This window comes from Rhododendron vialii, chromosome 8a, assembly GCF_030253575.1.
Source record: "Rhododendron vialii isolate Sample 1 chromosome 8a, ASM3025357v1".
NCBI classification, from domain to species: Eukaryota; Viridiplantae; Streptophyta; class Magnoliopsida; order Ericales; family Ericaceae; genus Rhododendron; species Rhododendron vialii.
Window position 1 is genome coordinate 11,919,383 of NC_080564.1, and position 10,934 is coordinate 11,930,316.

A 10,934-nucleotide genomic window follows, 5' to 3' on the forward strand; every position below is an offset into this window, starting at 1 on the left:
AAGTTTTCCTATTGAACCAACGTATCTTGAGTATAGAGTTTGAAGCTTCAACAATGATTACCGTTTTTTAAGATTCGTGAACACCAATATCTAAAGTCACCTTAGCGATGGATGCATCTGCCCGTGACTAACCAATTAGGCCCCGTTTGATAACCAGTTTGAGGCTTGGGATTGGAGTACTAATCCCATGGGAGTATTAATACTTTGTTTGGGAACAAAAAAGGGTCCGAACTATTAGTCCATTGGGATGTCTAATCCGGCCTTTATGCTAATACCCCTTGGGACTTGGTATTCATAATCCAATCTCAATTCCTTCTCATCACCAATTTCTTCTATCAATCCAATCTCATCATCTAATCTCATCTCAAACAAACATGATATTAATAATCTCATCATCTAATCTCATCCCAAACAAATATACTCATTATCACTCCCTTCTCATTAACAATCCTTTCTTATTACCAATCTCAATTTTAATTCCATCTTTTTACGAATCTCATCCATCTATTACTGTTATCAAACGGGGCCTTAATGCAAACTTCATGATCAAGATGCATATTGATAGATCTCCACTGTAACTTTGAACTCCGAAAATACAAAGGATGACTTGATGATGAGTGAGACTTTTCAAGAAAAAGAATCGCAAGAGTTCAAGAAAGCATGATTTAATTAGTTTTCTTTGTGCTTCGGCTAACTTATTTTTTAGCGGTACCCTCTATCTTTCTCTATTTCTCATACCAGTTTCTCTATGCGAAATTAACAAAATAAAAAGGAGAAATTAGATAATCCGCTCTATGAAATGGCAAACATACATAAAGAAAATAAAAATGACAAAAAAGCAAGCAAATGAAGCACTGTTCCTATCCAACAAATAGAAAACCATAAAGAAGAAGATGATGATGATGATAATAATGATGAAAGAAATCTGTCTCACCCTCCATCAATTCTCTCTTTCTTTCCCTGTATCATGAAACAAACGCAGGGGGAATAAGGTAAAAGAATTTTGTATTCTTTTGGGAAAGCATGATTTTTGGTTTCCTTTTTTATTACTTTGATTGACTTTACTTTATTATTAATAGAAGAGCCGTATTATCTCTAAAAATTCTTAGCATTCAACAGATTCTGAACCCAGCAATACAAATTTACCAAAAGCACGGCCCGTGCATTCGAACTTTCTATTTTCCACTTCATCAGTTGGTCATTTCTAGTCAAACTTACCAGCATAGACATCATACTGAATTAATTACCAAAACTAAAAGAATTACTCACCATTTATTCCAAAAAAATGCAAAGCATTTACCAAAATGTCAAGGGTTGAATGAAGGGTGGTGATTTATGTAGAGAAATATGTGTTAAATCTAACGGTTGAGATTTATGTAGGAAAAATGTGTGGGCCACCACACCGTCACGATTTGTATTAGGATTGAAAGAAGGGTGGAGATTTATGTAAAGAAATGTGTGTTAAATCCAACGGTTGAGATTTATGTAGGAAAAATGTGTGGGCCACCACACCGTCGCGATTTGTATTATAGATGGGAGTCGCCGACACAGTTCAAAAATTAGAAAAGGGTCCCAATCACCCTGAAACATTACTACTACTCCGTCCGTTTCAATTTGCTTGTCTCTTTTGAGGAAGCGAGTTTTTATGGGTAAAATAATGAAAAATATAATTGGTATTGACATTCCCAATGTGCCTTTACTTTATGCTTTGTTGACATACATGATGTATAAAAGAAGGCTACTGATTTTGCCACTCTATTTTTTATTAATGTCACTCTCCTGCAAGCGTATTTTTAATTCAAAAATATACTTGCAGGGGAGTGACGTGTTAACAAAAAAGAGAGTGACAAAATCATTTCCCTAAAAAGAAGAGTGAAAGAGTAATATTATTGCACAACTTTTTATGTTGACTTTACAAAATGAACATACATTTTGGGACATTCATATTAGGAAAGAAAGACCAGCAATTTGAGACAGATGGAGTACTAATTTAAGCTAGCAGACCGATAAAAACCTCCTTATGGTGGGGCAGGGCTCCTATCAGTTCTCCTCTATCCAATTCTCAGGTCCAGTTTGGGCTTTTGTGAACACATTTGGGTCCACAATAATAATCGAAATCGTTCATTTTATAGAGTTTGTTAAGTTTGTTACAATTAGCTTGATCTAACATCGGTAGATACATGATCGAAACAGATTTATACTCCATTCATTTCGAATTGAGAGTTCCTTATTCCATTTTAGGATGTTCCAAAATGATTGTCCCTTTCCTAAAATAGAAGTGAAAATTTAATAAAATTCTAAAAGTGTCCCTCTTATTTGAATACAAATGGTGCAAAATAAATAGAATATATAGGTAATGGTGGAAAGTATGTGTAATGTTTACATGTCTCCTAAAAAGTTGGAATTCCAAAAAGTGACTCTTATTTAGGAACGGATGGAGTACAAGAAAAATGGGATGAAAAAACTTAAATTTTCTATTTTTTTGGTACAACTTTGTTTTGATAATGTATCTTCCGATGTTCGATCAATAAAACTTTTAAGTAAAAGAGAAATTTTACAAATTTTACAAAATAAACGAATTCGGTAATTATCGGGAGCCCCGTGTGGGCTCACAAAGACCCAAACCGGATCCCGAACTGGACAAAAGAAAATTGGATATAGCCTCTCCTATGGGTAGGAGAGCTGCTAATGGTACAACAGAACAGCAGTGGAGTACAAATGGTTTTTGCGTCTGTCTCGGATTCCGCAAAGATGATCGGACCCGTTCATTTTGTTCAAAATATAGTGTCTATGGTCCTCTGTAAAAAATCATTTCAATCCGATATCGGTAAAGGCGTTTACGAATCATCCAACTTTGCTCCTAAATTCTGAAGAAAAGTTGGATGATTCGTAAACGCCTTTACCGATATCGGATTGAGATGATTTTTTACAGGGACCGTAAACAAAATGTTTGAACAAAATGAACGACTCCGATCATCTTTACGAAACCGAAAACGGGCTCAAAAATCATCTGTACATGGTTGCTATACAGCCTTTGTTATACCTCAATCTTTACTGTATGGGTAATAAGGAGCCCAAAAAGAAGAAAAGCAATGACTGCTCGGACAAGATCTGCATGAAGAGACATGTCCGTGACGATTATCCGGCTCCGGCAAAAGATTCGAAGAAACAGCACTCAAGTATCTGTACACTGGATCTTATCGGCTCACAAAATGGTCCTTAGGCTCTGTTTCAAAAATATTCTTAAAAAATAAACAGCTTATTTCATATTTTTAAATTTAAAAATAATATAAATGAAAAATAATTTTTCAATTTTTTTTTGCATCGTATAAAAGATCTTATCGAGATTTTTCAAACAAAATCCATAATGCATATTTTTATATTTCAATAAGCCAATAATTTTTGAGTATGAAATTGCCTTATTAAAAAATAAGAGTTTTTTTAGCGTTTTGGAACGGGTTAGTGGTGATTTGGATTAAAAAGTGGGAACAGTATTTTTTTTTTGTTTTTATTCAAAAAAATTGCATTCGTTAATTTTGCATCAATTTTTTGGGACTTATTGATTCGTTTCAGTGAAAGGAATCGAAAAAGTAAAAAAATTTGATTGAAACTCATAATTTTTTTTTTAAAAGACAAAGATAAGTAAAAAACGTTGTTTTATTGACTTATTTTTGTCTTTATTTAAAAAATTATGTGTTCCGAACAAAAATTTTTACTTTTTCGATTCCTCTCACCGAGACGAATCAATAATTTATAAAAGTTTGACACAAAACAAACAAATGCCAATTTTTTTGAATAATGACAAAAATAAAAGTCACTCAACTTTTTAATCAAAACCCCCCTTTAATTTTTGTTCTTCGAGAAAGCCATGTGGTTGGCTAAATTGGTAAAGCTATTTTTGTGAATCTTTTCTATTTTGTTTGGATGGAATTTTGAAAAAAGAATCCAACTTAAAAAACACGCGTTACCCCTATTTTCAATCATTACTCTCATTTCTCTTTGCAATCATTATTTTCATTTCTCTCTCAATCTCTTCACTCATTATACCTATCTTCAATCATTACCATAATTTCTCTCTCCATTTACTACCAAAAACCCAAATTCAAATATTTTCAAAACTCCATCAAAACAACGCAGATTCATTGAACGAAATAATTTTGGTCCTCTATTTTATGATTCTCAAAATACAAGGAATTTTTTTTAGTAAATTGCATTTACAAGAATTGAATTATTGAAGTGTCAAAATTTTTAAGTTTTTATTTAATATGTTACTGTTACGCCCGACCCAGCTGACCTACTAACTATTCACCTAACTACGTGGCTCAAAAGATTAAATTCAAATTATACAGTAGTTGGTGGGTGTTTCCTTATAAACCTTTTCCAATTTTCCTTTTTGGTCGATGTGGGACATTACAATCTCCCCACCTTGGCTGCAACGTCCTCGTTGCATTGGCCCAGCAACCTTCCTCTGATGGCCATAGTGTGGCACAATCAGTGTGCTCGTACCAAATTCTAAAGGTGGTCTCCACTATGTAGACCAAGGTTGTGCTCTAATACCAACTGTAACGACCCGCGCCAACTGACCTGCTAATTATTCGTCTAATCACGTGACTCAAAAGGTTAACCTCAAGTTATACAGTAGCTAATCGAAATCACTTATATTTCATATTCATTTCCATTACTTTGCCGATGGGGGACTCCACAGTTACCTAGCTACTGTAGTATTTTACAAGAAAATATAGTTTTAATTGGTTGTTGATTTTACCACTCTCTTTTTTGTTAACGTCACTCCTCTACAAGTGTATTTTTGCGCTAAAAATACACTTGCAAGGGAGTGGCGTTAACAAAAAAGGGAGTGACAAAATCATTTCCCTTTTAATTTCTCCATTTGTAAAACTCTAACAAGCTAAACAACCTCACAATATGTAGTATTTTACAAATTTGTTGCTTATTGGATTTTCTTCTACTGTTTTAAATTTGTATTTATTAACATTTCGCTCGTCAAAATGGAATGCGAAAGTAAAATTTGTTTAGATGAAAAATATGAATACTACACCAAAGAAGATTTGCGGTTTCTCTTTTACTGGTTAAATAACGTACCAAAACGAACCACCAAGCTGAAGTTTCTTGTTTATTTTTAGTGTTCTCCAAAATGAAAATTCACAACTAGAAAACATTGGTCGCGGAGACAATACAAGCTCTTGTTATTGTCAATTTTGAGATAACTTTTTGAGCTAAAATAATTGTATAGGTTTGCGTATTTTTTTCTCTTAAGTTAATTCTTTTTAATATTTTAATTTTTTTTGAATAAAAGTACGCTATATCCATCCTAAAAGTAAAAAATTAATTAAAAATTTGATAAAACATGCTAAAGATCTCAGTCCACGGTGCATACTGAGCACCAAAACACGGATGACAAAACAGTGAAATGGTTGAAAATATAGTTTTGAGACGAGGAAAAAACAAAGGGAGCTGTGCTTATGGGGTTGGGTAAACAAGCTAAATGGTTGACTGAGAAAATTAATTTTTTTGCTCTTCTTTAATATATATAAATTCAATCTTTTTTTATATTCTCGTGGTTATGACTACACCCATATTTTTACAAATTCTAGGCAAAACTTCTTATTACATACATCAACTAAAATATCATTTATCGGAAACAATTCAAATATCGTCGTTAACTAAAAGACAAAAAATTATAGTAGAAACTCACCTAAATGCCTATTTTGTCAAAAAAAAAAAAAAAAAAACCCAACTCAACTTTTTGTTTAATTTGTACTTATTAAAAAAATTATTTGTTAGTTTTGCTTCAAATTTTATAGATTATCGATTTATCTCGACAGGAGAAGTCAAAAAAGTAAAAAATTATGATCGAAATTTCTTATTTTTTTGGGCTTTATTTTTGTCTTTCTTAAAAAATTTATAAGTTTCAATCATAATTTTTTGGGGAATTTGCACTTACACCCCTTGTACTATCACCAATTTGCACATACAGCCCTTATACTCCAAATTTAGGCACTTACACCCCCTATACTTTGGACTGAAGTGCAACTGTTTGAAAATCCGTTAAAATGGATGGAAAAACTACTAGCAGGAAATTTCCCTTCAAAATGAGAGGAAAAATGATTGAACTAACTCTGATAACCATTTATAAGCCCTGTCAAACTCTCATCGCCAAAAATAGAGCATCCAAACCCCTCACATCCCCTAACCCATTCTTTGACCTTGTTATACTAACAACCTTTACCACTTTTTTTCATTTTGTCCTTATTTGAATTGTTTTTGCGTTTGTTAATTTTGTGCCTCACTTTTTTGACTTTTTTTTTTCTTAAAAGTGATTATTTTCTAAAATATTCGGGTAAAAGTAAGAAAAAATTACCTTTACGATTTGTCTCGTCAAGATGAATCAATAAATCACAAAAATTTGGCGCAAAACTAACAAACGCGGAAAAATTCAAATAAAGACAAAACCATAACTTTAAAAAAAAGTTAAGTGGAACAATACCTCTCTCTTCTCTCACAAGATGTCTTCTCAAACATTAAGAAGCCTATCAATTTCAAACAAACTGCAACGGCAAATTGGATGCATCCTTTGGCTTGAAATTGATGGGGTTCTTAATGTTTGAGAAGACATCTTGTGAGAGAAGAGAGAGAGTGGGTTAGGAGAAGAAAGGGGTTTGGATGCTCTGTATTTTGGAAGGGGAGTTTAACATAGCTTATTGATAAACGCGCGGAATTCATGAATTTAAGCGCCTAAATAAGGGAAATTAGCGCATTAGACGTACATTTAATTCTCGTTTTCCATTTAATGCGTGCACGTGGTTGGGTTTTGTGTTTAAGCTTGATTTGCAGGAAATTGAGATGTTTTGGCAGTAACGAGAAGTATTCGGAAAGGCCATGATGGAGTTAGAGCGCTAGGAAGGCTTTGGAGACTAAGTGTTGAAGTAGAACTCGAGAGGAAGTGATCAGAATCTCCGTGAGCGCTACAGGGGAATGAGTTCAGCGCTCAGAAGTGGCATAGCGTGTTGCACAAAGTGATCAGAGAGTTGGCGAGCGCTACACCCTTTTTGGTGTAACGCTACCGAGAGGTTAAGAGAGAGGAACGGCCAAAGCTAGGTCAACGGAGTCAACGCCTCAAACACGTTCGGTAGCGCTATACCAGTTTTGGTGTAGCGCTACCGAGGGTATTAATTGGCTATGGAACGGTGGCGTTTTGGGTCATTACGGGTCCGATTCCGATTTGTTTTAGGATTTTAATTGCAATTAAGGGATTAATATAAAAGCCCTCTTAACACTAGTTGCTAGGTTAACAGAGATACGTACGTTTTATTTTCTCTTTGTTCTTAACTTTGGCTGCTGTTTTCAGGAGATTAATTTCAGATTCAAGTTTGATTCAAGTTCTTTAAGGATTTCCAGTATTTAATTGGTATTCTTCTTTGGTAATCGAATCTGTTACTTTTCCGCAAGTCTGTGGTATTGTGTTATTATTATTTTTATTTCAATTGATTGAAGCATGTTTAGACCAAAGGTTAAAATTATTGCTGCATTCAATAAAGTTATGAGTGAGTAGATTCATAGAGTGCAGCCACGGGGCGAAGGCGTCCTGTGGCTAGTTCAATTAATGTTTTTACCTCGGGTTCGAATTAATTTAATTTTAAAGCAGTTTTAGAAGACGAAAACTCTTCTAACAAACAAAACCCAGGCATCGCCGGAATTCGAATGCGCACGAAAACTGGTGACAGGTGGTGCGCATTTGTTAGGGATCCTTTTTCCTATTCTAAAATCAACAAATTGAATAATTGTGGCCCGAGTAAACATTAGTTAGGCTAGTTGCGGACGCTGGGCTCCCACGGTTGTACTCTCCGTTTTAAATCCATCTTTAATTAATTCAATTTGGTAAGTTAGTTAGTAAATCAACCTGATTAAACGAGGGGTGGCTACCTAAGAGCCAGGTTAAACTAGAATTCAACACTTTTGAGTCAAACACCGTCCGTCTGTCTCTGTGGTTCAACTCCGGTACTTCCGGATATTGTGCTACACCGGTCGAGGGTCCTACGCTTGGGACGCTTCTTTATTTTAATTCACCCGGTCGGTCTCGTGCGCATTCGAATTCCGGCGATGCCTGGGTTTTGTTTGTTAGAAGAGTTTTCGTCTTCTAAAACTGCTTTAAAATTAAATTAATTCGAACCCGAGGTAAAAATATTAATTGAACTAGCCACAGGACGCCTTCGCCCCGTGGCTGCACTCTATGAATCTACTCACTCATAACTTTATTGAATGCAGCAATAATTTTAACCTTTGGTCTACACATGCTTCAATCAATTGAAATAAAAATAATAATAACACAATACCACAAACTTGCGGAAAAGTAACAGATTCGATTACCAAAGAAGAATACCAATTAAATATTGGAAATCCTTAAAGAACTTGAATCAAACTTGAATCTGAAATTAATCTCCTGAAAACAGCAGCCAAAGTTAAGAACAAAGACTCATTCCCCTGTAGCGCTCACGGAGATTCTGATCACTTCTTCTCGAGTTCTACTTCAACACTTAGTCTCCAAAGCCTTCCTAGTGCTCTAACTCCATCATGGCCTTTCCGAATACTTCTCGTTACAGCTAAAACATCTCAATTTCCTGCAAATCAAGCTTAAACACAAAACCCAACCACGTGCACGCATTAAATGGAAAACGAGAATTAAATGTACGTCTAATGCGCTAATTTCCCTTATTTAGGCGCTTAAATTCATGAATTCCACGCGCCTATCACACCCCCCAACTTGAGCATTGCTAGTCCCTAGCAACGAAGAGTACAACCGTGGGAGCCCAGCGTCCGCAACTAGCCTAACTAATGTTTACTCGGGCCACAATTATTCAATTTGTTGACTTTAGAATAGGAAAAAGGATCCCTAACAAATGCGCACCACCTGTCACCAGTTTTGACTGTAAAGGCATTGCGTGCCTCTTGTGTCTCTTGAGGAAACACGATGGGTCCGGGAGGAGTGGTCCTCTCGGGATGTATGTGCTACCTCAAAGACGGCTGAATAGCTACTTGCCGATCTCCCATCTCAACTGATTCTGATTCTGACTCCGAAACTGACTCTGGAACTGACTCTAACTCTGACTGAAAAAGCGGATTGCTGACACTAACCGACTCAAAAGGTAACTCTATATGAAGACCACTAATGGGAATAGATTCTGACTGGTACTCAGCTAAGTCTGACTCTAAACTAGAAGATGAAGAACTAGAAAGCACAGGCTGACTCGACTCCAGTTCTTTTCGAGCTAAACGATGTGTCAGGTCGCGATAATAAAGAGGGTCCTGTTTAAAGGACACCTTCTTCTTTCCACCTATGGTGACTCAACTAACAGACAAAAGACACGAAAACTCACACTCTTGAACACACGTCGCCGTTCCCCAGGTTATTCGCAGATGATCGCGCGTGATCATAAGTTAGAGGATACTGTCGATGCCCTGATGCAGTCACAAATGACATTCCAGACGGAATCAAGACAGCAAATTGGGGCCCTTACAACCCAAATGTCACAACTCACTACGGTTGTCAGTCAACTGCAGCAGGAGAAGGGTAAGTTTCCAGCCCAGGGTAGTGCAGCGAGTGCGCATTACTTAGGAAATTCTTCAGGTCCTAATGGTCAAAACCCGAACCAGGAGGAGGCTAAGTCAGTCACCATTCTCAGGAGCGGGAAGGAGATCGATAAGTCCATCCCGCTAATGCAGAAACCAGCTTCACCCTCGAAGCCGGTTGATGCACCAAGAGCAACCCCTGATATAGTTGATGTCCCTAGGAAGGAGGTAAAGGAAGATGAGGAGTCACCTGAGGTGGTGGTGCCTGCAGTTGCAGCCCCCACGACTCCAACGCCACCGGCTGTGCCAGTAGCTCCATTTCCCCAAAGGCTGGCGGTGAAACCTAAGCAGAATATGAACCTCAAGATGTCAGAACTTTTCAAGAGGGTGCAATTCCCTATCACTTTGATGGAGGCAATTAAGTCCTTTCCCCAGTGCGCGAAGGTATTGAAAGACCTTTGCACGAAAAAGCACAAGAGTCAGAACAATGTGGTTCTGACCGAGCATGTGAGCTCCATTCTTCAGACTGAGATTCCTGCCAAGTGCAAGGATCTCGGGTGTCCCACCATTACCATAGATATCGTAGGCCAGGCGTTCGATAAGGCATTGCTGGATTTAGGAGCGAGTGTTAACTTGCTCCCCTATTCAGTATACCTGAGGCTAGGCCTAGGCGATCTGAGAGCTACTCCTGTCACGCTGCAGTTGGCGGACCGAAGTGTGAGAGTACCCAAGGGTGTAGTGGAGGATGTGATGATTTAGGTGGGTGAGTTCCAATTTCCTGCGGATTTCATTGTCCTAGACACTTGCCTGAATCCTGAGATTTTAGAGAAGACTCCTATTATTCTAGGTCGTCCTTTCCTAGCCACCTCCAATGCCGTCATGAATTGCAAAACTGGCAGGGTCCAGTTGTCTGTTGGCGAAGAGAAGATGGAGGTGGATGTATATAATGTGAGCACACTTGATGAGGATGAGGAGGAGGTAGACGAGGTGAGTCTGATCGATGCGCTCGTTCAGGAGCATATCAATACAATCTTGAATAAGAATCCTCTGGAGATTGCTCTTACCGCCGAGGAGGAGTCATTTTTAGATTCTCCAGAGGTAGGAAGTTTGTTAGAAATGTTAAATGTCGAGGATTCAGTGGAGGAAGTATGTGGAGTCTCTTATGACCCAATGATCGAACCTCTAGGCGACCCTCCGCCCAAGGTTCTTCCGTCATCGGTTCAGCCGCCAAAACCAGAGTTCAAACCTCTGCCGTACACGCTCAAGTACGCCTTTTTAAAGGGCAATGATACTTATCCGGTCATGATCTCCTCGTCCCTTGAGAAGTATCAAGAGAGGAAGTTGCTCGA

At 37.3% G+C, this 10,934-nt stretch overlaps 1 protein-coding gene across 1 annotated transcript; it reads left to right on the top strand.

Annotated features, from left to right (window-relative positions):
• Positions 1-9,489: 9,489 nt before the first annotated feature.
• Positions 9,490-10,344, top strand: LOC131298551 (uncharacterized). The gene has a single exon (XM_058324034.1). The coding sequence runs from the start codon at positions 9,490-9,492 to the stop codon at positions 10,342-10,344; it is 855 nt and encodes a 284-aa protein (XP_058180017.1).
• Positions 10,345-10,934: the final 590 nt, after the last annotated feature.

Coding starts and splice junctions, on each gene's coding strand:
- LOC131298551 (XM_058324034.1), top strand. CDS start 9,490: ATGACATTCCAGACGGAATCAAGACAGCAAATTGGGGCCCTTACAACC.